Source organism: Triticum urartu, chromosome 7 (assembly GCF_003073215.2).
Source record: "Triticum urartu cultivar G1812 chromosome 7, Tu2.1, whole genome shotgun sequence".
In the NCBI taxonomy this organism is placed as follows: domain Eukaryota; kingdom Viridiplantae; phylum Streptophyta; class Magnoliopsida; order Poales; family Poaceae; genus Triticum; species Triticum urartu.
In genome coordinates this window covers 46,155,204-46,182,957 of record NC_053028.1, presented here as the reverse complement: position 1 = coordinate 46,182,957, position 27,754 = coordinate 46,155,204, and the positions used below count along the sequence as shown (strand labels likewise).

General features: G+C 42.6%; 2 protein-coding genes across 6 annotated transcripts; one reads left to right on the top strand and one right to left on the bottom strand.

The window, feature by feature from the left end:
* Window positions 1-5,527: 5,527 nt before the first annotated feature.
* LOC125524637 (coatomer subunit beta'-1) lies at window positions 5,528-16,159 on the bottom strand. Of its 4 annotated transcripts, none has more exons than XM_048689674.1 (25): window positions 15,944-16,159; window positions 15,796-15,816; window positions 15,586-15,647; window positions 15,413-15,467; window positions 14,317-14,353; window positions 13,891-14,216; window positions 13,661-13,792; window positions 13,431-13,579; window positions 12,791-12,859; window positions 11,118-11,268; window positions 10,976-11,041; window positions 10,277-10,465; window positions 9,624-9,764; window positions 9,470-9,544; window positions 9,164-9,340; window positions 8,960-9,051; window positions 8,755-8,871; window positions 8,320-8,434; window positions 8,133-8,204; window positions 7,552-7,748; window positions 7,380-7,473; window positions 7,166-7,272; window positions 6,594-6,738; window positions 6,251-6,427; window positions 5,528-6,081 (listed from the first exon to the last, which is right to left on the bottom strand). In XM_048689674.1, exons 1-24 carry the CDS (start codon window positions 15,944-15,946, stop codon window positions 6,293-6,295), a joined length of 2,727 nt encoding a protein of 908 aa, XP_048545631.1. In that variant the 5' UTR covers window positions 15,947-16,159; the 3' UTR covers window positions 5,528-6,081; window positions 6,251-6,292. The 4 variants fall into 4 exon arrangements, with proteins under 4 accessions (XP_048545631.1, XP_048545630.1, XP_048545632.1 ...); XM_048689673.1 differs by having other exon boundaries at window positions 6,275-6,427; XM_048689675.1 differs by having other exon boundaries at window positions 6,325-6,427.
* A 2,343-nt stretch (window positions 16,160-18,502) lies between these two features.
* On the top strand, window positions 18,503-22,915 carry LOC125522568 (DNA-repair protein XRCC1). 2 transcript variants are annotated; one of them, XM_048687620.1, is made up of 8 exons: window positions 18,503-18,662; window positions 18,754-18,952; window positions 19,049-19,237; window positions 19,992-20,106; window positions 20,729-20,808; window positions 21,465-21,575; window positions 22,006-22,092; window positions 22,457-22,915. In XM_048687620.1, the coding sequence occupies exons 2-8, from the start codon at window positions 18,773-18,775 to the stop codon at window positions 22,754-22,756; spliced, it is 1,062 nt and encodes a 353-aa protein (XP_048543577.1). In that variant the 5' UTR covers window positions 18,503-18,662; window positions 18,754-18,772; the 3' UTR covers window positions 22,757-22,915. The 2 variants fall into 2 exon arrangements, with proteins under 2 accessions (XP_048543577.1, XP_048543578.1); XM_048687621.1 differs by having other exon boundaries at window positions 18,504-18,662; window positions 19,992-20,103.
* Window positions 22,916-27,754: the final 4,839 nt, after the last annotated feature.

Sequence of the window (27,754 nt, the reverse complement as noted above, 5' to 3'; positions counted from 1 at the left end):
AAGAACAAGTTAGACGTCCTCTAATTGTTGTTGCAAATTTTTACGTGGCTGCTATAGGTTTCTAGCAAGAACGTTTCTTACCTACGCCAAAACCACAACGTGATATGCCAATTTCTATTTACCCTTCAAAAGGACCCTTTTCATCGAATCCGATCCGACTAAAGTGGGAGAGACAGACACCCGCTAGCCACCTTATGCAACTAGTGCATGTCAGTCGGTGGAACCTGTCTCACGTAAGTGTACGTGTAAGGTCGGTCAGGGACGCTTCATCCCACGATGCCGCCAAATCAAGATAAGACTAGTAACGGCAAGTAAATTGACAAAATCGACGCCCACAACAACTTGTGTTCTACTCATGCATAGAAACTATGCATAGACCTAGCTCATGATGCCACTGTTGGGGATCGTAGCAGAAATTTAAAATTTTCTACGCATCACCAAGATCAATCTATGGAGTCATCTAGCAACGAGAGAGAGAGGAGTGCATCTACATACCCTTGTAGATCGCGAGCGGAAGCGTTCAAGAGAACGGGATTGATGGAGTCGTACTAGTCATGATCCAAATCACTGATGATCCTAGCGCCGAACGGACGGCACCTCTGCGTTTAACACACGTATGGAGCGGAGACGTATCCTCCTTCTTGATCCAGCAAGGGGGGAGGAGAAGTTGATGGAGATCCAGCAGCACGATGGCGTGGTGGTGGAAGCAGCGGGATTCCAGCAGGGCTTCGCCAAGCGCTACTGGAGGAGGAAGAGGTGTCACGGGAGGGAGAGGGAGGCGCCAGGGCTTAGGGTGCGGCCCCTCCACTATATATAGGGGCTAGGAGGGCGCATGCCCCCTTGGAGATCCCATCTAGAGGGGGGGCGGCCCCTCGGGGGGCAACGGCCCCCTTAGGGTTTCCAACCAGGGGGCGCATGCCCCCTCAGGGGGCAACGGCCCCCTAGGGTTTCCAACCCTAGGCGCCTTGGGCCCTTGGGTGGGGCGCACCAGCCCACCAGGGGCTGGTTCCCATGCCAATTTAGCCCATGGGGCCCTCCGGGATAGGTGGCCCCACCCGGTGGACCCCCGGGACCCTTCCGGTGGTCCCGGTACAATACCGGTGACCCGCGAAACTCTCCCGGTGGCCGAAACTGGACTTCCTATATATAAATCTTTACCTCCTGACCATTCCGGAACTCCTCGTGATGTCCGAGATCTCATCCGGGACTCCGAGCAACTTTCGGTTAACCGCATACTAATATCTCTACAACTCTAGCATCACCGAACCTTAAGTGTGTAGACCCTACGGGTTCGGGAGACACGTAGACATGACCGAGACAACTCTCCGGTCAATAACCAATAGCAGGATCTGGATGCCCATGTTGGCTCCCACATGCTCCACGATAATCTCATCGGATGAACCACGATGTCGAGGATTCAATCAATCCCGTATAGAATTCCCTTTGTCTATCGGTACGATACTTGCCCAAGATTCGATCGTCGGTATACCGATACCTTGTTCAATCTCGTTACGGCAAGTCTCTTTACTCGTTCCCGTAACACATCATCCCGTGAACAACTCCTTGATCACATTGAGCTCATTATGATGATGTCCTATAGAGTGGGCCCAGAGATACCTCTCCGTCTACGGAGTGACAAATCCCAGTCTCAATTCGTGCCAACCCAACAGATACTTTCGGGGATACCCGTAGTGTACCTTTATAGCCACCCAGTTATGTTGTGACGTTTGGCACACCCAAAGTACCCTTACAGTATCCGGGAGTTGCACAATCTCATGGTCTAAGGAAAGGATACTCGACATTAGAAAAGCTTTAGCAGACGAACTACACGATCTTGTGCTATCCTTAGGATTGGGTCTTGTCCATCACATCATTATCCTAATGATGTGATCCCGTTATCAATGACATCCTATGTCCATGGTTAGGAAACCGTAACCATCTATTGATCAACAAGCTAGTCAACTAGAGGCTCACTAGGGACATGTTGTGGTCTATGTATTCACACATGTATTATGATTTCCGGATAACACAATTATAGCATGAACAATAGACTATTATCATGAACAAGGAAATATAATAATAATCATTTTATTATTGCCTCTAGGGCATATTTCCAACACTACTGTGACAAACACGTATCATCACGGAAGTGTATTTTTTTTGTAGTGTACTAAGAAGAAGAAGGATAAAGGAGAGATGGCAGCGTCCCTGGAGAAGAAGGGGGACAAGCCGGTGAATAAGAAGAAGAAGGGGGACACGGCGGCGACCCGTCTCGTCCCAGCGTGGGTGGTGGTGGCGGCGACGAGATCGTGGGGGAGAAGAGGGGTTCGATCGAGGGGTGGGGTGAGGTTCACGAAGAGATTGGTGGGGTGGGTGCTGCGGCGGTCCCTCAGTAGTAGCGTGGGGTGTCTGACCGCGCTATAGCTATTCAACTAGTAGTAGCGCAGGTTCTGCAACCTACGTTACTACTATGCGTTATCCACAGGAGATATTTACCAATAGCGCGTTTTTTCATCATGCACTGCCAGTAATATTTACTAGTAGCGAGGGGCTAATATAGCACGCTACTAGTAATTAGCAGTAGCGTGGGTCAATATAGTGTGCTACTAGTAAGCGTCTGTCTATAGGGTTTTTCCTAGTAGTGCCAGGTTGTTGTTTATGTAAACCTTGTTTCCCTGACCCCCCCCCCCTCCCCTCCACCCACCCACCCATGTTGCAAGGTCATTTTAAAAGTCACAGAGCTTTATATGGTGGGTAGCCTTTTGAAATGTGAAAATGTTTCTAGACTTTGTAAAGACACATTGAATAATCAAATATCTTTGTGTGATAAGTTTCCTCGAGTAGCGGAATGATATGTGTTTTATCGTTAATGGGTTGCCTATGTCCAGTGATCCTGGTGGAGTTTGGTGGAACCTTGGGAAGAAATTGAAACTCACCCATTTCAGGGGTGCACTTTAGTTGGATCTAGAATGCTAAGCTTCCTTTTAATATTTTCTCTAGCAGCTTTCACAAGATATTGTGTTGTAGAGAAGTCGTGAGGAAGATAAACTAGTTGGGCAATCCTACTTGATAAAACTAAATTTTCACAACATTTGATTTTCCCCTATCATATGGCCAGGATTATCTGAAGAACGATGTCGTATGTTTTGGCACTTCTCTTTGCACAAATAACATTTGAAGCTTTATTCTTGGTGTTACTCGTATTTTCTAGTGGTGAAGAGTTTTACACGGTCGGTTGGAGGCTATATGTAAAACTAGGAATAAATCGACCTTTTAGAATAAGTTGATCAAGATCCCATTTGAAGTTTTGTTTGTTGCTTTTTCCTCTTTGCTTTCTTGGCCAGCTCTTCAGAAGCCCGTAAATATGTATGCTTTCAAGAAGGGTTCTACGTTGCTCCATGATGATGCTGTGAACTTGATGAATATATGGAGATAGGACCCTTGGCAACTCTGCATCAATTCAATGATGGTTGTTACATCCTTTTGTTAGTTGTTTCGTTTTGGATGATGTCGTTGATGTCTACTATGCTTGTTACTCTATTGTTGCTAATTGGAATAAGTAGTAGGCTTTTCTGTTGTTATGTTTTCACCCCGTAGTATATTTATGTTGATTGCTGCATTGGTGTATCGAGCAGGGTGGACGGGTGATCTAGAAACCACCCTGAGATATTTTCGTTTCAATAGCCCATATATCATAGCAAAAATAAATAAAAACTCATCTTAGACCAAAACTAATATGAAAAGTATATTATTGGTTCACTCTGGCCCAAAATGTTGATAAGGCATAGGATCATGAGCACGCACATACATTGGGTTTGTGAACTGACTTTGTTCCTTTCTCATTTCCTTTAATGTAAAAGTAGATGTTTTCGTTGAGAAACTAATAGAAATGGTGGTAGCCCGGTTAAAAAAATAATGAATTCCAGTTTTTTCTCCTACTTCAATATTTTTTACGCTGATTACCTCATTTAGCAACCTATCATCCGGATTACCCCATTTAGCAAAGTTTTACTAGTCTTTACACCATTTAAAGTAATTTAGGTTGTAGATAGCTCCTCTAGTAATTATTTTTCTTGACAAAACGTGCATGGAGTTATGTCTAGCACGATCCAACACCAGGAAGCAAATACGATGAAGAAGAATGAGGTGGAAGCAATGAACAAGGAGTTGCGCGACCTGAAGAAGAAACTCATCAAGGCGAAGAGGCGAGTATGTACAGTTGATGACCCTGAGAAAGAAAAACCATGTCTGACTAAGCCATTCGACCAGTTAGGACTTAGGGGAAAACATCAAGAGAAAAATTGGGACGAATCATACCACGTGTACCTCATGACCGGGACGGACCTGATAGATCGCTAGATGAGGTAAAAACTAGCAAACCTATTGCTAAATGGGTAATCTAGAAGAAAAACTGTTAAATGGAGTAACTCGCATTAAGAATGCCAAAATAGGAGGTAAAAACTGGAATTAACTCTTAATGAAAACATACTGTGTGCATCTACCTACAATTTTTTATATGATCTACGTACACGTTATATGATCTACCTAAAATAGGAGGGTTAGCCCCGGGTTAGTCTCTTTTTTTTTTGGCAATTGAATCACATTTGCTGACGATGGCGCACTTGAACTTGTCGCTAAGAAGCGCCATAATTGTGGTATACTCCCTCCGTTTTTATTTACTCCGCATATTAGCTTTGGTCAAAGTCAACTTTTATAAACTTTGACAAAATTTATAGACAAAAATATTAACATGTACAATTACAAAGGTCGGAAACTCATAAGATTCATTATTGAACGTACTTTCACATTATATAGATTTGTTACCATAAATATTTATATTCTTTCCTATAAACTTGGTCGAATCTTATGAAGTACTTTGGTCGGAAACTCAAGGCCCTACGACTATACCTAGACCGTATGCACATATTCTCAAGCAAAATCGCCAACGTTTTTCAACCTCCTTTCAGAACGACAAGATATGTTGTTGACCACGGCACTCATGCACACCCGAGGGAAGAATTAGACGGAGGCGAGGAATGCGCGCGTGTCGCAAGAAGTAGTCTAGGGTAAGGTGAAATTGGCTCAAATTCTCCGTTTGCCAGTAAAATAGGAAATGATTGGACCATTGGATGAGCCATGCACAACGACATCGTCTCTGTTGCGTGAAGCTCTTGTGAAACAAATCTACAACCAGTCGCTTGGACGCTTTGGGGTTGGAACTTGGGAGTGGACAACCACCATCACTAATCAGAGAAAGCACACCGAATCCGATATTCATTAGCTTTTTCGCTCGCAATGCACTTTGCCGGTCGGTAGATCCGACATGCACAACGGCAACGAATGAAGGAGAAGATTTGCACTTCCCACACTGCTACTCCAGCCATGGCCAGATGGCCCTGAGATAAAGGAGAAATTCTCTAAAGAAGAGAGGTTCCAGCATGTGCCGTCTAAACTGACGAAAGAACAAGAATGAGCTTTCAGCCAACAGCAGCAGACACTATTAGCTTTGAATTCTGGGAAAAGCATGCAACTGGAACAGGATACTGCATTCACAAACAAGCAAAGCCTTATGGAAGAATACACTGGCAAGCCTTTCGCGCCACAATCATTAACGCTACATGTATGGAATGGTAACACACAATTACAGTGATTGGCTATAGAAAATTTTCATCTCCTACAAGGTTGTTATGGCTATTGTAATATCACATATACTACACATCTGTATAACGATTTATTGAAAAGCTCTCCATCAACAACCAACTCTGCACCCAACCCATCGATTTTAGTACATGAAAAATTGGGTACGAAAATGTGCCGTACAAGACCAAAGAATTGCCTATGTTGCTGCAAGACAGCCTGCCAAGATTGACCCCATTAGAGTAGCCTTCCACTGTAGAGTTTGGATTTCATTTTGTGGGATTTGGCCAAGAAGCAATAAGTGGCTCATTGGTTACTAAGCATCAACCCATTCCGAAGTTCCATTATAAAGTTGGGATTGCAATTGTTTACCCTCGGAAAAACAACAGGTTTAACCATTGAGCTGTGGTTCCCTTGGCGCCTACTCATCATGTTGGGTTAGCACTGCAAGGAAACATGAGATTAAATTCAGGTAGGGTTGGAGTATATATGTATGAAACCTCCTAATAAATAGCAATGGTGTATATTGTGGTAACTGGATTTGTTTCCAAAAGTAAGCAGCTCTAGAAGGATTCGGCTATCCTAGAATTTGCAGGCAAAGCCAGTGAATCACCATAGACAAAATTTGGATTTTTACATTTGCCAAACAATTCTTTTAGGCTGGCGAAGTTCCTTCATTGTTCGTACCCCACTGTTCCTCACCCTCATTCCCATTTACAAGAACGGTTTCTTCTGGTTGATCCGTATCAACTTGGACAGCTTCATCCACGTTCTCCTCCGTTTCCATTACCTAAGAGGAAATTTGTTTTATTATTTCAGAAATTAATAAAATAGCATTGCAATAATAATAATCAAATAGAACAATGCCATGGTGATCAAGACATATAATAAGTTTCCTAAAAGCACCACAGAATATAAGTTGAACAAGAACAAGAGGCATACTGCAAATGCAATACCTCTTCATCAGGCTCTCCATTTTCATCCAGTGCTTCCACTGGTTCCTCTTCTTCAATGACCTGCATCCTTTTGAAAGCTTCCACAAGAGTAGTGTCTGACTTCTCAGCATGGTTCAAGTACTCATCTGCAGAAGGATAGTGCCCCCTGCACATAAAAGACATGTTATTGCAAAAGATTTGCCTACTTCAAAATTATGAGATGGACACGATTTTTTAAATAGGAAAATTATGAGATGTCCAATGCAATTCTCCCTCCGTTCCTAAATACTCATACGGATTCCACTATAAGTTTTTGTAGAGATTCCATTATAAGTGTTTGTAGAGATTCCACTATAGACCACATACGGATGTATATAGATGCATTTTTTAGTGTAGATTCACTCATTTTGCTCCGTGTGTGGTCCATAGTGGAATCTCTCCAAAGACTTATATTTAGGATTCACTCATTTTGCTCCGTATGTGGTCCACAGTGGAATCTCTCCAAAGACTTATATTTAGGAACGGAGGGAGTAGAAGCTAACATTTGATATTATTACACTACAAGGAAAAAAACAATATGCAGCAATTTTTACCTCTGGGAAGCAACATTCTGTTCTACAGTAAGTGCAACCTGCCAGTCCTCAAATAAATTTGGATACTCAGCAGGATCTGCCAGAGAATCTGCAGCTTTTGGATTAACCTGCAAAGAAGGAACAAATGAACAGAAGCCGAGGCCAACAACACTTGAATACACTTTCGTACTTTAAACAGACTTCTCAGCAAGAGAGCATAAGATCAAAATTTTACTTTGCTGAGGTCTTTTCTCCAAATTGCTACAATCTCTGAAACTTTGCTGGGAAGATAAGAACGTGCCATTAATGCAGCTTCAGGTATACGATTGCTGCGGAGTACATAAGATGTAGTTTAGCTTTAAACTGAAGTGCATGGCAATTAGTTCATCACAGCAGAAAAGACTCACCTGTCTACAAGCAATTGTATGCAATCTTCCAATTTACCAAGCATAAAGAGACAGAGGAAAGCAACATTGTTTTTTCCATGCTCTTTCGCTAGAGAAGCAAGCTTTTCGACTCCTTCAGCATCTCCGAGAGATGAGTATAGTAGCAACAAGCCACTCAAGTCCTTCGCTTGCAGAAGACACTCTTCTGATGCCTCAAGCTGCAATGTGTAATTTGTGAAATACTGAAAACACTGAGCTAGCACAGTTAATACAAATGCAAATTTACAAAATTAGTCAATTATATATGTCGATTTAAATTAATGGCCACCATATGACTGCAATACTGATGAAGACATTTTCGCGAGGGAAAATCTTGGAACGGTATTTTTTTTCCAAAAAGAATGTTTGATTGGATTTTTTTCTGAATTTTAACCAGATAAAATGTTTCAATTCAGAACAAATTGTTAGAAAATTAGAATTTCAGGCTTACAATAAAATATAAGACCCCACTGAAAACTTAACTACTTGTAAACAATAATTCATTAACTCTAGAAGTCACATATCAACAACCTTTCGTAAGATTTAATCATTTAAGAACCAACCTTCCCGGTGGACATGGCGAGCTCACCAAGCTGCTTCCACTTTGATTCGCTTTGTGCTTCTACGGCAATAGCCTGCACGCAAATGATGACCAGTTTAGCCAAACTTAGCAGCATAGAACCTTACATCACATGCTCTCTATGATGTGAACTTGTGAAGGAAAAAAACACATGACAATGTGCTGTGTACCTTCGCGATTTCTAATTTTCCAAGCTGCACAGCCAAATCAAACTTATAATCAGCATCAGTGGCTATCTCAAGAGCCTCCTCCAACATTCCTCTGGACTCCAAGAAATGAGCAACACTGCCATATGAAAAGGGAGACCAGAGTTAAGTTAGAACATAACGGATTAAGCCGTCATACACTTCTGATCCTACAAGCTGAGCATATTTCAGATTTGATATTGAGATAAATGGCATCACAGTTACAAGATATGACAGACATCATAAACACGGTCAAAATGGGAGCATAACTGAGCACAAATTTGAAGAACCCATCTTGATTTGTTACTGTTTTAAACAAAAATGCTTTTGTTTATTCAGAAGCCGGAGTAACCCCCCACCACCCCCACCCCCCAAAAAAATAACAGGACCTATCCCTGTGTGTCAAAGACAGCCACTAACCTATTATATTGCGTCTTTGGTATGGACGGTAAGATCTCATTTGCACTTTCCAAATCCCCACGCATCACAAGTGTCTTGTATTCAATCAAACTGAGAAGTAATGTATACCCAATGACACTGCAAGGAGCCAATGTATTAGTTACAGAAAGCAAGAAAGCAACAACAGGTGATACATAAGAACTGGGGTATATTCAAGCAAACGCACTTAAACTCCTTATCAATAAGATAAACTCGACTTTGATTCGCAAGATATCCCATCAAATACATAGGGCGATCCAAGTGATACATTGTGGTGACCTGTAAATAGAGTGTGTAACTATGTAAGGAAATAAAGTTGTATCACACAAAATATCCATATAGAGAACGTGAAAACCAAAAAAAATGTTTGTTCAGAGCAAACAATCTTTACCTCTCCACCAACGCAATAATTTAGGCGCCATGATGAGTTGTTATAAATAAAACAGTCTCCAACCCAAATCCCAGTTCGCACCCGCTCATTGACCTCATGAAGCAACTCAAAAGCATCTTCAGCGCCTTCCTCGTCAGCAGGCTTTCCACCTTCCAAGTAGGCAGCAACAACATCTCTCTGCAGGGACAAAAATCATAAACGAAATTTCATGTATGTTCTAGAAAAAGATGTTATGTAAGAACATATTCAAAACCCATGGACCAAGGAAAAATTATAGATGAACATTTAGTAAATGCAATAACATACATTGTACTTCAGGATGTAGAATGATGTATCACTTGCGATTGCAACTAGGTCACCACTATCAGCCCAGTAGACGTTCTACAAGCACAGTTGAAAACAGGTTATTGAAATGTGGACTCCACATATTCATAATTACAATAAGATATACTGAACTCACCTTGACAGTCACATCAATTCTGCGAATTACTCTACAATCAGCCCAGTCATAAAAGCAAATAAAGTCACTGGAACACATTGCCAAAAGTACCCCACCAAAGATACGCTCTGCAGAGAATGTAGGACGGATAGTTTTCTTCTCCTGGAAATCAGATCATTTAAGTCAAGAGATGCATTGCTTTCATAATATGGATTAGAACGGTTCGTAAAATTTATACAAACGTGGTAGATAAAAGATGCCAGGTCATGTATTAGTTCAACATACAGTTGTATGATTTCTAGATCAATGAATATTGCTAAGTACTTGAACATAAGTAAAGCATTCCCTTGAGCTGAAGAACTGCAATATGATACAATACACCACAACACTAAACTACACTGAACCGTAAACCTACAACTGTCTCTAATTCCTTTCACCAAATATGACAAAATACGACCACAAGTATTAGTATAAAACAAAGTACATGATATAAAACTCTAAACTGAATTAATATAAGTGTTTGACAGAAATATTCACTGATTAAAGCAGTATATAAACATCACACACTAAAAACACAAACAGCCCCAAAGTGATCTTGGAAGAAATGGGACAGGCAACATCGATCTTGCACAAGTTGCTGGTAAAAAGGCCAAAAATAATAGTATACCACCCACCTGGAATGATTTATTGAAAATCTTTATTCTGGATGTACTTTCTCTGATTGCGTACTCTCCTTCTGATGACCAAGCGAACTCTAACGCGGATCCAAATGATCTGTTCCTCCAAGCCAGTGCAGTATAGATTATGTATTCACCATCTCCGCATACAACAACAAACCGGCCGTTGGGGTTATGCTTCAAGTTCTAAGCAAACAAAAAATTAAACCATAGTTAGATATAATAATCAAGATATATGAAACAACAAATGTTAACTAAAAAAAGAAAATAAAAACTTTTAACTTAGTATCATATCAAGGAACAAAACTCAAGGTGCTGATTTGCTACAAATTTATCTATGAATATAGAAGATGCATAAATGGGAATGATGTTCATAGAAAACTAAAGCTTGTAGTATTCTTCAGTGCACCAATAACAACTCTATAGGCTTATTTTTATGTGTGCAAAGTTGATAGTTATGTATAAAAAAATAAACATACTCAAGTTATAACCCCTATTACAGTAAGCAATTCATATGTTTTTTTAAGCTTATCCATTTAATTGTCAACAGTCATTACAAGCTACAGAAATGGACAGCTGCTGTTATGCATATCAAGACATGGATGAGCAGCTTATGCAGGAGTTCAGATACTTAGGTATGCTGTAACAATACTAACGAGTGCTAAATATGAAGAGCATTGTACCATCCAAAAGTACCTGCGGGTAAAGATCACAGCTGCCTAACTCCTTCACAGCTAGGGGCAATCTTTCCCCATCTGTAGCCTGGTTTCAAACATAATAATCGATCAGCCAAACTTCTCAATTTGATTAATTTTGTGTACAGAACAGGCAAACTAACCTCAAAGTTTGCACCGACAGTCTTTATATTCACAGTCTGTATCTCATTATGCTTTGCCCAGATGATTTTTCCACTGGCATCCATACTTGCTACTGGTACTTCACGACCCATTTTAATCATAATAGTTCCCTCATCATAACCAATCACCATTCTACATCATAAGCAAATGGTATTATTAGTTTCATGATTGGAGAACAGGGAGTAGAACAACCAGGCCCAAAAAGTGTGGGCATGAGAAACAAGAGGAACTAGTTGCGGAAATAAGAATGTGAAAACTTAACATCTAGAAATATAGGCATATTGGAAGAAACATACAAGTGAACAGAACAAGAAGGCATAGAAACATTAGTAAATAACCATCAGTTGACAATGCTAGGTTTTGTCAGTGTGAAATTGCATGCTTAACCAACAACGTTATGCATCGCAAGGTCTGTTAGACTAGCCACAATGGATAGTAACATAGACTAGTAACATGCATATGTGTGGTAACATTCAACACTCCATTTGTTAGACTAGCCACAATGGATAGTAACATAGACTAGTAACATATGTGTGGTAACATTCAACACTTCATTTATTAGACTATAGACTCATCTTGCCTTGATATGTGTGATGCATGGATTTCGAGTCGCTCGACTAGTCGCAGTTCCAGGGCCGACTCAGCATCCCGACTCGACTCCTGGGATGAGTCGAGCGACTCGCGCGACTAGTCTCGCCTAGTCGCGGTTTTTGGGTCGAACGACTCAAGGCAGCGCTGGATCTGGAGCACTCTCCCGCCGCCGTGCTGCTGATGCTGCTGCTATGCTGCCTCGCTGCTGCTGCTGCGCCCTTGCCGCCGCGCTGCTGCTGCTGCTGCTGAAGCTGAAGCGGCAAGAGGAGCGGGCTGGGAGGAGGAGCGGTGGCAAGAGAGCTGCTGCGGGGGAGTTGAGAGATCCATCGCTGGGAGGAGTGGTGGACTGGTGGCAAGAGAGTGGCAGCGAATGTGTGGCGGCTGTGGTGAGGGAGGAGGGAGTGTGGATGGTGGATTAGGTCACGGGAGGAGTATATAGCTACTAGATGGGCTTTTGGGCCACAGGGAAGTGCATAACTAGTGGCCCATCTCTCAGTTGGCCCTGGTTACTGCTGCTGGTGGTGTGCTCCTCCCCTCCTCCCCTGGTTGCTGCTGCTGCTGTGCACTTGTGCTCCTCCCCTGACTGCCTGCTGCTTAACTCACGTCGACTCGTCGCCATGTCGACTTGTCGACCGTGAGTCTAGACTAGTCACGACTAGTCTAGAGTCGCCCTCCCCGAGCGACCCGTCGACTGATCGACTCGAAAACATTGGTGTGATGTTACTCATACTACTAGTAACTAGCTATGTTACCACTTTCCTCTCTTTCTTCATTTATTGCTTGCCACATCATCTATTTTTATCTAGATATGTGTGATGTTACTACCTATGTTACTTCCACTGTGGGTAGTCTTAAAAGCAAGCATAAATAACTTGTAACAAGAACTTCACAATAATTTATGAAACACAACACCAGTACACATCCGCTAAATAGAAGAAACATACCACAATTTAATCCTCCTAATTAATAGCAAATTATTATTTTGATAGCTAGTGCCCAATGGATAGGTGGTGACAACAATTAAACAAAGTAGAAAACTAGAAATCAGATGATCATTCATTACCTTCTTGATCCCTTCATGTATCCAACAGCCCAGACTCGCTCAAGGCCATAGTTTAGTGTGTTCTCAAGCCTACAAAATAAGTGAAAAAATAACTAAAATTAAGAACTTCTCACCTTTGTGTAATTTGTAGGATTAAACAAAAGTAATGTGCTATCTCAGAGGCTGACATATTTTCCAACTATTACAAAAAATATCAAATAAGCAAACTGATTAATATATTCAATTAATTATTACCCTGATGATGACAGTTATCTTTTTCATACAAATGCTAGGATGAGAATGTTGAAGATGGCAAAACAGTTAACCGGCAAAACAGTTAACCCCTTTAAGTTAGCACATCATGCAAACTAATAAGATTCCACGGGTTTGAACATAGAAGAGTACAAACAAACGCTAAAAGCCTATTGATGTCATGCTCATGGGCCTTAAAAGTTTATTGTGCCTGCATAGGGGAGTCAAGCCTGTTGTTTAGTAACATTCTGGTTGTTGAGAAACAGTCAAGAGATCTCTAAACCAAACTTTAAAGAAATGCTTCAGTAATCAAATTTTCTCTGGGTAAGAAGTAAAGTGACCAACATGAGAACTAAGAAAGATAGATCCAGAGTTTGCACTAACACATTGATGCAGAAAAGAAAGCAACCTGTAAGTTGTCGAATGCCATATACGAACTGTCCCATCTTCCGATCCAGTAATGATTATAGGAAGCTCAGGATGGAAACAAACAGCAGAAATGTTGTGTGTATGGCCTTCAAGAGTCTGAACACAGCTCTTGGTTTGGTAATCCCAGACCTGGTTTATCATAATTATCCATCTTAGGATTGAACCAACATCTGAAGATTCAAAATACTACAGCGGGTACAAAACACAGACCTTTGCAGTGGAGTCATCAGAACCAGTAATCAAATAGGGTCTGTCACCACCAGTAAAGTAATCAACACAGTTCACACCCTTTTGATGTCCATCTAGAGTAAAATTTGGATCTGGAGAACCCAAACTCCATATCTGCCATTTCAGATTAAGAAGCATTAATGAACAAGACCACATCATGAGTCATGGCTCATACTAACATGTCGCTGCATGTGAGGGGGTGTGAAACAGACCTTTGTAGTGCGGTCGAGAGATGCACTTGCAAAAGTGTTAGTATCCTTTGGATTGAAAGTAACCTGCATGACATAGTGTGAATGCCCCTCAAAGATTTGAGTGCACATCCACCCTTTGTCCCAGTCCCAAAGCTTTATCAACATGTCATCAGATGATGACAGCACATATGGAAGAGTTGGATGGACTGCTACACATCTGATGTAATCAGTATGAGCCTCAAAAACTTTAATTTTGTCCATGGTATTGTAGTTGTAGACACGAATGAACATATCATCTGCACCGGCAACAACCCATTGTTTCCTTGACACAAATTTTGCCGACCGCACTGAAATTATGTTCAAATATACATCATACAGTTAAGTCGGTTCCAGATTCCACTTTCAGCACAACTTCTATTTACATGTGAAGATATGTATGTTGTATACCTGGCAGCTCTGAAACTTCAAATGATTTCACCATGGTCTGCAACATATACAAAAACAAACATGTTAAATAATCGAATTCTGTGGAGTCAGCTTTTAAACTTTTATACAGCAGTACTCCATAGATATACTTGTCAAGAATTATATTTGTAAATAATATTGAGCAACAAAAACGAGGAGAGGAGCCAGGCAAAGCTTTTGACATATTCCCTCCGTCCCAAAGTAAGTGTCGCTGATTTAGTACAACCTAATTAGCGACACTTATTTTGGGACAGAGGGAGTACTAAACTGTATGTGCATAATTCATCTTGTTAAAACCTAATTAGCATATATTCTAAGGCACCACACATGATTTCAAGAAGATTAGTTTGGCTTAATGTATCCTAAATAGATCAACTAAATCTAGTCTAGATAACGAAATAGTACAAGACGTACTTATGTCACCATTTCATATTTTCAAAATACAATAACAATGCAGTAATGCTCACTGGAGTCTAGACTTGGCCCCAAAAGAGGAGATACGTTACATCATGGGTTTCAGCAGTAATTGGTGTTTAAACTATCAACACGATTTCAGGATCGAGTCATTTTGTGCAAAAATGGAATAATTTGCATTAATTAGAGCACTTAGGAGCAAGAAGAGTGTGATGGCAGTTTGAAGTTGCTCCTTGATTACAGTGACGAGCCTAAAACGAGCTATATGTGTCAGCCGAGAGGGTATCAGTAGTATCTAACAAGAGTGATACTTGGGTGGTGAAGTTCTTACTACTTACAGCACTTTCTACTTGTCGCAAGCTTACCGCACATAATCAATATTACGGCATGGGAAATTCTCCATGACTGGCCAATGAGCAAGGATACAGATCATGAACAGCAGAAAATACATCAGAAATCAAGCTCTAGCCTCAGGGGTTGAAACAATTAGGCCTTAATCATGTTATATTCATGTGTGAGTACTTTGTCTGACTTTTTTAGCTGTAGTGTTGGCACTTGATCGATTGTTATGAGTACGAACTGAAGTACCTAACAGTTACTTCAAGAGATTCAACATCATACAGCAGGAACAAAACTGAAGATAAAAACAGCTCAAGTGCCTTGCCTGCGTCTGGTAGTCCCAGATGCAGAGAGTCCCCGAGTACAAACTCGCCAGGATCCTGCACCATTGCAAAAACCATAAAACCAAGTTATCAACCGTAGCACATCACAGGACAAGCACCGACAGTGCAAATGCGACCGAAATGTACTGAACAGCAGGAAAACGCGAGCACTTGCCATGGCTCCGTGGGGTGCAGATCCACCGACTTGACCCTCTCGGACCGCTGCGCGAACTTCCTCTGATCACACCAACAAAAACGAACACCAAATCAGCTCCCGGCCAAGCCCAACTAACTAACCCACGCGACGCGAACAACAACAGCAACACCAGCAACCAAAACAGAACAGCGGGACCGAGATCCAGCACGGGGTCGAGCGGGGGCGCACCTTGATCTCCAACCTGAGCGGCTGCAGAAACAACAAGCAGAGGGCAACAGCACTGGTCAGATCCCGGCGCGCGCAGCACGAAAATTGAGGCAAAACGAACTGGAGACAGATTCGGGAGGGGCGGGGGCAAGAGCTCAGATCCGCGTACCATGGCGGCGACGGCGCGGCGGACGGCGGGGCGATCGGGCGGCGGGGACGGGCCGAGCACCGGAGATCCGCGTCGGCGGGGGCGGGGGCTCCTCGCGGCGCTGCGCGGCGAGGCGGCGAGGGGGCGAGCCGGATCGCGCGAGCTCGGTGGAGGAGCGAAGCGGGGTGGTAGGAGAGATGGGGAGGCGAGGGAGGAGGGGTTTTTGTGCGTATTTTTTTATTTTGGAACGTTTCAAATAAGTACCTGGTGGTTTAATACTTTCGCAGAAAGCAACCTGATCAATTTCACCCCCACCCGCTCAATTTCACCCTCCACCCGCTCAATTTCTCACAGCCGTTTTTCTAAAAACGCAAATTTTGGGTATTACGAGAACCAAATTTTCCTTATCCAAGAATTAGTTAGATAAGCCAAACAAAGTTTTAGTTGGTTAGAATCTAAAACACATTTATAGCTAACTGGTTCTCTAAAAGCTCGCTAACCAAACAACCCCTAATACCGAATAATCCTGGTCAACGGTACTACAACTGTAGCAATTTTCTGGTTTGTGGAGCTGAAAAAATATGTTCCTGATTGAGTTCTTCAATTGGTCATGTGGCTGGACTTCTTTTTTGTCGACTAGGGTGTGGACCGGCGGTTCTTCAAGTGGCATGACGACCACCTTGATGAGTTCGTCAATAGGCTACTAGGTGACCTGAGCGATGTTCTTAACCACCTGATAGATGTTAGGAAACTAAAGCCCAATAATGCACAGTTGGAGCAATCTCTGATGGAGGCCAAGTGCAACATTGTAGATGTTGATGTTTATGTCATGTATCTGAAGGCCATACATTTTGAAGAAATGGATGTCCTTTTAGAAGGAATTTTAGAGAAGCAAATTAAAGTACAAGTTTGCTATCTTTTGTTGCATTGTCTCTGTGATGTTTCATGTTGTGTACAAGATGTGACTGATGAAAATTAGGTGTATGAGAAAAATATATGTTTCATGTTTCATGTTATGTTGAACTGAAGTGATATGTTGTGAAGTGAATGTGTAATGATGTTTCCAGAGTTGCTCACTGTTTTTGTCAGTTATTGTGAAATGAAGATCTATAGTACTGAATTTTGGTATGAAACTCGTAAAGTTAAATAATTTTTTGTACTGCTATTTCGGCAGGACCTGGTGTTGTTGTTGATGTTTTAGCTGTTGTAGTTGCTTGTGTTGATGTTTCGGGAGAGCATGTGCAGCTACTGGTGTTGCTTTTTTAGCATGTGAGACAGGAACTGATGTTGCAAGTTTCTCATTCAGATATCTCAACTGGTTTTTCCTTCTTCTTGTAATAGTTTAGTGGGTCTACCTTTTTTAATCTTCACATGACTTTCATACTTACTTATAGAGGTTTGAGTATTTTGTATGATCCTAAGATTTTCTTCATATGCAGAAGTTTGTTTAAACCGTTCCACAACATCTGACACTTGCATTTCAGCACCTTTTTCTGCCTCAACATGTTTTTGTTATGCAACAACGGCATACTCCTCTAACATCGTTTCATCCACCTGTTCTGTGTCTATAGCCTTCACATTGATCGGAGAAAACTTGATACCTCTATGAGTGCAATAGGTTTCATCAACTACAACTGGCACCATATGAGTGTTATCCAAATCCATCACCTCTTCTTCACAAAATTGCCATATCTGAATTATGCATCAACACTTTCTCCACAAAGATCTCTGCATATTCCTCAAGAGGTGTTGCATTGTCCATGTTATGAACTGTTGCATCATCACGTAAAAACAGCAACCAATCAGTCAGTGTTTTTCCTGGAGCAAGCCAATGCAATTTGTAACTGAAATTCCCTTTGCATCGACCTCTTTCAATATTATACATATCTTCTGAATACAGCTAATAATAACTACAAAAATTCATCAGTTTTGCTAGAACTTGCCTGTTTTAGGCTCCCATGCCACACAAAATGGCTACCATGGCAACCATTCACATACAATAGACCGCAAAAATCTTGCCATGGCAACCAAAACCGATGCCATGGGCAGCGGTTTTTGCAAAAACCCTAGACCTTCTCCGATGACCTGCGCCTCCTGCCATGACAAAGGAGCAGAGGAAGGAATCAGGGGGCTCCTCTCCTGTCATGCTGGCGGCGAGCACTGCTGACAGCGTAGTCGACGCCACTAGCGATGGTAGGCGGCAACGCCGGTGTACTCGAGGGGATGAGAGGGGCAGCCGACAAGAAAGGGCGAACTACACCTGATTGATCCGCACACTTCTAAGAAACCACCTCAATTTCACTTTGCCAACTCAGCGAGTCCAGTCAGCATGGTATGGGTGAAAACCACCCAAAATTCTGTCCAAAACACCTTAGGGGGGTAATTGATCCGGTTTTAGACATTTGAGGGGGTGATTTATCAGGTATGAAAGTTGAGGGGGATATTGATCCGCGAGGGGTGATTTGGGGGAAAACTATACTTTCTTAGAAAAAAACACATTTTTTTGAGGGAATAGAAAAAAACACATGTACCAACTTTATGGCTCAGTTCTTCTGGCCCAAAAATACCCTGGGCCAGACGGGTCACGGAGGCTCGATCGGCCCGTATTCTCTCTTTTTTTTCTTGTGACCTCGAGAAGCCCTTCGTCTTGGCTAGTCAAATCGAAACTCGCAGGGAACTCTCCATGGTGGACGGCGAGCTCGGGGGAATCAGGGCGTGGCGTCAGTAGCCCAAATCTCAGGTATCAACCTCCCGAAACCTCGATTTGAATCTGCCGATTCGGCCCGGAATCCGTTGATCCAGCCTTTCTGACCCGGGTGGTTCTGGGACAGGTTCCGTATCCACGCCGTAATGCCGGAATCGAGCTCGGATCCGGGCAATGGCAAGGGCAAGAGGAGCCTACCCTCCTGGATGGGCTCCGGCGACGGCGGCGGCGGCGGAGGCGGAGGCGGGGGAAGTCCAGGCAAGAAGAATCACGCGGAGGAGACCCACAAGAGGGCTCAAGCAGGGCCGGATTTCTCCAAACTCTTGGTGCTTGTCCGGAGCCCCCTCTGCATACAATGGGATGCGTGTTGATCTGTGTGGATTGCTGGATGCGGCGATGACTCCGTGCGTTTTGTTGGGCAGGATGGTGTGGTCTTTGTGCTGTCAGGGTTCGTGAACCCCGAGAGGGGCAGGCTGCGCTCCCAGGCGCTGGATATGGGGGCGGTGTACCGGCCCGATTGGTCCGATGATTGCACGCTTCTTGTCTGCGCGTTTGCCAACACCCCCAAGTTTCGGCAAGTCCAGTCGGAGAATGGAACCATCGTAGCTAAGGTTCTTTTTCCTTTTAGTTGTGATCATTGTAGCTGGTTTTTTCTTCAAAGATTCTTTATCATCAAGGGAGAAATACTTGACTTATAGTGTTTTGTTTATGGTTGACTTGACATCCCTTCATTCGTGCATAATGTGATTGATTTTACAGATTAAAGTAGGTAGTCCATAGCCCCTTGGCATTTGCTATTCGCTTCTCTGTTATGAATCTTTCTAATTGATGATGGCATGTGTTCATGATTTCATATTCGTGCTGTTGTAAGCATTCAACTGATAGATTCAGATACCCTTATTTCTGCAACATACTGACCAAAATGTCATTCGGAATGCAAAGAAAGGAAAGAGTCACATACAGAATGTGTACTGTTTCATCTGCACTCCAGTGATCCATGCTTAATATAGCTATGTCATCATGCACTATATGTTTCTACGTCTTCGATGGTCTGAGAGCAACTATGTGCCACAAGAAGACTAGCTCTCTCAATAGTTCCATGGAGACACTGGGCTCCTCGGTTCTCTTCAAGCCATATCTATTGCCTTGTCCATGCTAATTAAGCAATTAAATTTATGACAAGATTAGCTGCATATCAAACAAGCTTAGTACTCTGCTCATAGGTACACTTAAAAAGTTAGCCTCGATATGGATAAACAGAAACCTTAGTCCAGCTTACTTTGTCATACATCTTAACATTAGATAAGTTGGATTTGGTTTTCCTGGAGCAACACGATAGTTTCTTATCATTTTTACTTGTTCTAGGAATGGATCTCAGAATCTCACAGCCAAAGAAAACTCGTTGATATTGAGCCTTACCTTATGCATGCTGGAAATCCATGGCGCAAAAATAAAGTGCCAGTTGATTCCAGTCAAGGTGGTAAATTCTTTCATCCAAGATAAAGTTTTATCAACATAGTTTATTTGAGCTTATTTCTTTCATTAGGTGCTCTTAAGACCATATTATTGTTTTTCTCTTACCAATGTGGCATATTTGGGTTCTGCCCTATAACTTCTTTGTGATTTAGACAATATGCAAATTAATGTGAAAAAGTTCGATCTTTGAACTTTTATCCTTTGCCCGTGGACTATGTCAGTGTGATACCATTTTATCACTTTTCAGATAGCTCAAGAAGGTGCTTTCTAAAACTTAGTTTTTTGTAATTTCCCTGGTTATGGGTTCGGGCTACCCTCCCCATGGGAAGAGGGAGCAACTACACTTTGTCCCATACTCCCACTGATGGGAGTAATTTAGTGATGCTCAGTTAGTAACACATGCCAAACATCGCTGTAGACTTGGTTATGGTAATGGAAGAACTAGGATTTAGTTTCGGTAAGCTTAATAAAGAACCATTTGATGCCCATTAACTAATTTATAAAATTTAAATGATATTTGCAGCTCTGTTACTTTACTACTTTTTCCTTGTGTACTTTTGAATTTGAAGTAGCCAATTAAATATAAAGTTCTATTTGTTTAATTTTGTTTTATCATCATGTTGTAGATCAGAAGAAGCCACGTAAAGAGCATGAAAAGCAACCTGAGAAGACTAATGCTAAGACACCGCCCTCTGCTGCCACTAAGGTCTGTTCAAAATAAATTAGTGAACAGTCAAGAACCATGCTTTGCCAGAAGCCTGTTTAATATGCCATATAAACAATTTCTTCTCTGTAGTAACTATTAGCTGGTAGGTTTATCTTACCTGAACTTGGATGTTTCCACAAGGAAGCAAGAAACAAAGCAAAAGCAATGAGGCCCGGCAAGAGAGAAGAGTGTGTAAGCACATGTTTTAATTGGATTTCCCACTGTTCAGATTAGTTAAAACGAATGTGCTTTTGAGCAACCCCTCCAATCTTCTATATCTGGTGGAGGATATTAACACATAAAATTTCAAGGGAACGAAGGTAGGTTGTACGTGATCCAGGTTCCAGACTGACCATCAGAATAAACTGACCATAGTTGATAGTAACTTCCAACCTGCATATGCTAAGATGCATTTGATAAAATATAATGTACTGTGGGATGATATTGATGTTTCTTGAAAACCACTCACAAAAAAAAAGATGTTCCTTGAAAACAAATGACTTCTCAGAGGCATTAAATAGGTAATGACATCTAAATTATAACACAGTCTATGTTTAGATTTTCATGAATGGAACAACACACAGGCAATACTTGTCCCAGAAGCATCTCAATATGCTTCCTTTCTACAGGACCTCATAATAGTCTCTTTTCTACAGGCAGGACGTTCAGATGCTATAAACAAACAATTTTCGCCTTCAAAAATTAAACAATGGGCAATGGATGATTTTGCAAAGACAATATCTTGGTTGGAGAGCCAAGAAGAGAAGGTGAGCAATTGTGGGGATAATAAAATGATCAGGTGATGGTGATGAAATTATATTTCAACTTTCAAGCCTCCTTATGGTCTTAGTTTTTTGTTTAATAATATTTCAGCCTCAGGTTTGGTATGTAATAAAGTACTTTTACAATCAATGTATGGCTACCATAGAGATGATCTGCACGAATTGATCAGACTTTTCCATTTTACCTAATGTAAATGAGATTAGCATTTTCTTAGGCTAATATAACAAAATGCAATGCATATTATCTGTCATGATGGAACGAACAACTAAACAGTGGTGATGCATCACTGTTGCTAGCAAATTGTAGAGCAGCAGACAGTTTTGTTTACTATTTGGTCGACTTGTCCTAGATATGTTAATGCAATGGGAATGATGATTGCTGTTATATTGACTTGCCTGGCTTCTTGTCTTGCAGCCAGAGCCAAACGAATTAAAGGCAATAGCTGCTGAAGGGGTTATCACTTGTCTTCAGGATGCCATTGAATCCCTTGAGCAAGGCAATGTAAGGAATGCACACCACTCATTATTTAGATATATGCAGGTCTTTCGAGTTACTTTTCTATTACTTCCAAGTTTCATCAACAAAGAAAGAATGTACTACTCAATATCTTGGTGATTTGTATTAGTACACATGCGGACTGAGGTACCAGCCTTAAGTAACCTGAACACATTAAAATGATGCTTGCCTAGAGGGCAATTGTTGATCTGGGTCAAATTGCCATTGACTTATTGTTAATTTGTGATTATGTTTCCAGCAGTGAAACCCAGTGTACCAAACATGTTTACGAAGATCTGTTGTGTTTCTCATTGGAAATGCGGTATACTCTCGGGTGGCTGACCAATGATCATGATCTACTTTTTTGTAGGATATCAGCGGAGTGGCGGAGCAGTGGAGCTTCGTCCCCCATGTTGTGGACGAGCTAGTGCGGCTGGACAGAGAGGGCTCATCGCTGTCCAAAGAGCAGCTGGCCAAACTAGCAACCAAATGCAAGAAAATCTACCAGGCCGAGCTTGCGCACATGGACGGTGGTGACAAGAAGGACAAGGAGCGCCCCGGGAAGGCTGGGACGGACGACGCTGAGTATGACAGCGATGATACAATTGAGATGACGGAGGAAGAGATCGACCTCGCTTGTAGACAGTTCTCGGGGATTAGTAGTAGCTAGGTCGGGAAATGTTAGTTTGTTTCTGAAGAGAAGAACCCTGGCTGTATATGAGTGAGGATGGTACGGCCGGCAGTGATCGAATCGCTGTTGTCGAGGATTGATAAGCTTAAATTTTCAAATTGTGCTGTTCTTGGTCAAGTATTTTTTTTATTCTCTTTATCGTGCACTTACGCATGTCACTATGTCAGCATAACAGCCATCAACGGATGTGCCATGCTGCTTATTCACTCACACGATGTTTTCATGAACAAGCTAGCGATCATGGGATGAAGGGCAGTGATCGAATCGCTGTTGTTGAGGATTGATAAGCTTAAATTTTCAAATTGTGCTGTTCTTGGTCAAGTATTTTTTTTATTCTCTTTATCGCGCACTTACGCATGTCACTATGTCAGCATAACAGCCATCAACGGATGTGCCATGCTGCTTATTCACTCACACGATGTTTTCATGAACAAGCTAGCGATCATGGGATGAAGGGCAGTGATCGAATCGCTGTTGTTGAGGATTGATAAGCTTAAATTTTCAAATTGTGCTGTTCTTGGTCAAGTATTTTTTTTATTCTCTTTATCGCGCACTTACGCATGTCACTATGTCAGCATAACAGCCATCAACGGATGTGCCATGCTGCTTATTCACTCACACGATGTTTTCATGAACAAGCTAGCGATCATGGGATGAAGCAGTAGGGGCCGCCATGGATGGTCGGCAGGTCGCACTGCCCCGGCAGGGCGAGCGTTGTGGCGAAGTGTCAGGACAGGAATACCAGCGACAACAGTTAGAATCATAACAGTACCGTTTTGTTTGCCCAAGAGCATAGCGACTGTCGATCTGCGATCCTACAATGCCGGCGGGTTTGCCCAAGAGCATAGCAACTGTCGATCTGCGATCCTACGATGCCGGTGGGCGTAACGCTTCGCGCTCAACCGTAGATCTCAAGATGAACGATTCCAGTGGTTGTAACCTCTCTTTTGAACTTTACCTCAGCTCTGCTTGTGGAGAGGGCATTCTGGATGTAATTGGGCATGGCCCCTAAAGCCGCCGTGTTCCGACTGGCAAACCCTAGTTTTGTGGCTCAGATCCACCGCAATCGATTCCCCCAACACGCCACCAAATTGAGTGATTTCCCCCCTGTTTTCTAAATTTTAGCGACCGTCTCTAGTTCGGTCCTGTCAATTGGTATACAGAGCAAGGTTTAATCCTCGGAGGCGGCGTTTAGCGGACTCCAGATCGGATCTGGAGAAGGCTGGGCGGCGGCGCGAAGCAGGGAGGAGACAGCGGCGGTAGATAGCTCGGAAGCAGGATCGGACCGGTTAGTGGTTTCTGAAGAACCTTTCTTCAGTGTCAAATCCCACCCAACCCTCCCTTCAGTGCTTCTTTCCCCGGTGGCGGACGACGTTCGTGGCAGCAGCGGCGAGAGAATTCGGGGCTCGAGATCAGGTTTCCGGAACACCGGAGTAGAATCCCTCCCTCCACAGCCTAGTAGCAACTCCGGCCAAATACTCAACTCCTGAATGATCAATCCGCCCCTGGACCCGATGGCGAAGGAGGACGAGACACTGCATCTCTGGAATTAGAATCTCTGCAGTTGGACATCAAGGCCCTGAGGCAAAATAGAGAGGACAATAAGAAGGAATTTTATGACTTTACTAAAACTGTCAACAGGAATTTTGCCAGCATCGACAGGAACTTCAAGAAGATACATGCGAGCCTGCGAAAATTAACAGAAGAGGATAAAACAGAGGAAGAGGAAGAAGATCCAAGTCCTCAGTCAGCTGTGGGAGTACTATACCTCCTGGCCGCCCCAAGCAACTGTCAGCTTCAAACCAGGGTGAACGAACAGGAGTGACAGTACCTGGATCTGCTGTACTCACTAACAAGGCAACAGGAAAAGAACTGAATTTGGATGGCACACCTAAAAGGCCTTACAGACATCCAAATCATTCAGCAAACAAAGTGGAAATGGTCACACCTCAGAGTAATATTGGAGCAAACCAGGGAGCAATTCAAGCAGTAGAACAGATCCAGGAAGAAGGCCATCGCCAGGAGACACAAAGAGCACGACCCTTGCATAATGATGTGTGAAGGAACATATTAAGTGTCAAACCTGCCAAACTCAACATCTCTGAATTTGAAGACACTGATGCAGACTCTTGGATACAGAACATAGAGCAATTCTTCGAAGCTTCCAGAACTCCTTTGGAGTAAAGAACTGAAATTGTTGTATCTTACTTGAAAGGAGAAGCAATACAGTGATGGAGAGGGACAGGTTTTCTGGTAGCAAACATGCCCTGGCACAGGTTTTGCTTCCACCTGACAGACATGTTTGTAGTAACTTCTGTCTGTGAAAATGTTAAAGCTTTTCACAGCCTTACTCAAACCAGCACCGTGGCACAATACATTACTGCTTTTGAGCAAAACATGAACCTCATGAGAAGAGACAATCCTGCAGTGCCAGACAGCTACTACATGCACATTTTCATCTCAGGGTTAAACCCCTACATTCAGAGTCACCTGGAATGTCACCAGCCTGATAATATGCAAAGGGAAATGTGGATTGCAAGGAGGATAGAGAAATCATGTCCCACCCCTACCAACTACAAGAATTCCACAACCTATTACAAGAGACAGAACACTGCTGAAATTAGTAAAACACCAGCTCCTCTTGTAACCCCTGTAGCTAATATTATCCAACAAGCTAGAGAAAAGGGAATTTGCTACAAGTGTAGAGAGCCCTGGTTTCTTGGACACAAACAAGTATGCAAAATGTCACAGAAAGCTCAGATTCAAGCACTACGAGAGCAAAATCCAGTAAACCCTGATGTCATATACATTGTTGATGCAGAGGAAGAACAGTCTGACACTGAAGAGGACAACACAGACTCACAACAATTGAAAATATCCATGCATGCTGCAAATGGTACACCTGAGGAACAACCCAAACATACCTTCACACTACAAGTCCAAATTGGATCAACTATGGCCCTAGCACTTGTTGACAGTGGAAGTACAACTACTTTTCTATCTCCTTTGCTAGCTATAAGATCTGGGTGTGAACTGACACCAGCAAAACAAGTAAAGGTCACTGTGGCAAAAATGGACGAACACTACTCAGTGATTTTTCCTGCATCCAGGAAAATTATAACATCCAAGGAAAATCCTTCTGCTCTGATTTCAGAGTGCTTAAGCTCACTGGATATGATATAATATTAGGAGCTGATTGGATGTACAAGCACAGCCCTGTCACTTTTGATCTCCCAAACATTACACTGACAATCAAAGATGACAAGGGACAATTGACCACTTACATTGATGAAAGTTTGCCCACAAAACCCTGTTCTCGCACTCTACAAGAGATGGACCACCTCCTAGATGACATGTTATCTGGAGCTTTACTGTGGATGCAACCTGTCACAATGGACAGTGAACTAATAGGAGAACATACATCTGAAATATCTAAACTGCTCACTGATTTTCAGGATGTTTTCCAAGAACTTGCAGGCCTGCCTCCTAAGAGACCTTGTGATCATGCAATCAGCTTGGCTCCTGTCATAAATCAAAGATGTTACAAAATGCCACCTCATCAGAAGGATGCAATGGAACAAATCATAAAAGACCTCATTCAGAAAGGAATAATTAGATTAAGTAGCAGTCCTTATTCTTTTCCTGCAATCTTAGTCAAGAAAAAGGATCTAACTTGGAGACTGTGTGTGGACTACAGGAAACTGAATGCTTATGCTATTAAAAACAAATATCCCATCCCTATGATTGAGGATCTCCTTGATGAACTACATGGAGCAACAGTATTCACCAAGATTGACCTCAGGAGTGGATATCATCAAATCAGAATGAAGGTAGAAGACATTGAGAAAACTGCTTTCAACACACACCTGGGCCTATATGAATTTCTTGTGATGCCTTTTGGAGTGACTAATGGACTGTTGGGGAACGTAGTATTTCAAAAAAATTCCTACGATCACGCAAGATCTACCTAGGAGAAGCATAGCAACGAGCGGGGAGAGTGTGTCCACGTACCCTCGTAGACCGAAAGCGGAAGCGTTTAGTAACGCGGTTGATGTAGTCGAACGTCTTCGCGATCCAACCGATCAAGTACCGAACGCACGACACCTTCGCGATCTGCACACGTTCAGCTTGTTGACGTCCCTCGAACTCTTGATCCAGCTGAGGCCGAGTGTCGGTGTCAAAACCGGCGGATCTCGGGTATGGGGCCCCGAACTGTGCGTCTAAGGCAGATGGTAACGGGAGGTAGGGGACACGATGTTTTACCCAGGTTCGGGCCCTCTTGATGGAGGTAAAACCCTACGTCCTGTTTGATTGTTCTTGATAATATGAGTAGTACAAGAGTAGATCTACCAGGAGATCAGAGAGGCTAAACCCTAGAAGCTAGCCTATGGTATGATTGTATGTTGTCCTACGGAGTAAAACCCTTCGGTTTATATAGACACCGGAGGGGGCTAGGGTTACACAGAGTCGGTTACAAGGAAGGAGATCTACATATCCGTATTGCCAAGCTTGCCTTCCACTCCAAGGAGAGTCCCATCCGGACACGGGACGAAGTCTTCAATCTTGTATCTTCATAGTCCAACAGTCCGGCCAAAGGATATAGTCCGGCTGTTCGGATACCCCCTAATCCAGGACTCCCTCAGTAGCCCCTGAACCAAGCTTCAATGACGACGAGTCCGGCGCGTAGATTGTCTTCGGCATTGCAAGGCGGGTTCCTCCTCCGAATACTTCATAGAAGATTTTGAACACGAGGATCGTGTCCGGCTCTGCAAAACAAGTTCCACATACCACCGTAGAGAGAATAATATTTCCACAAATCTGATCTGCCGACGTACCCCGTAGCGTGGCATCACACATAGCCAGGTCTTTATTCGAATCGATTTTCATAACCTATCTCAGCGTGTTTCGCGAGGCGGTTCCTTGGCACGTCTTGTCGAAGCAGAGATCGTGTCCCCTTATTACGGGATTCCCATCGAT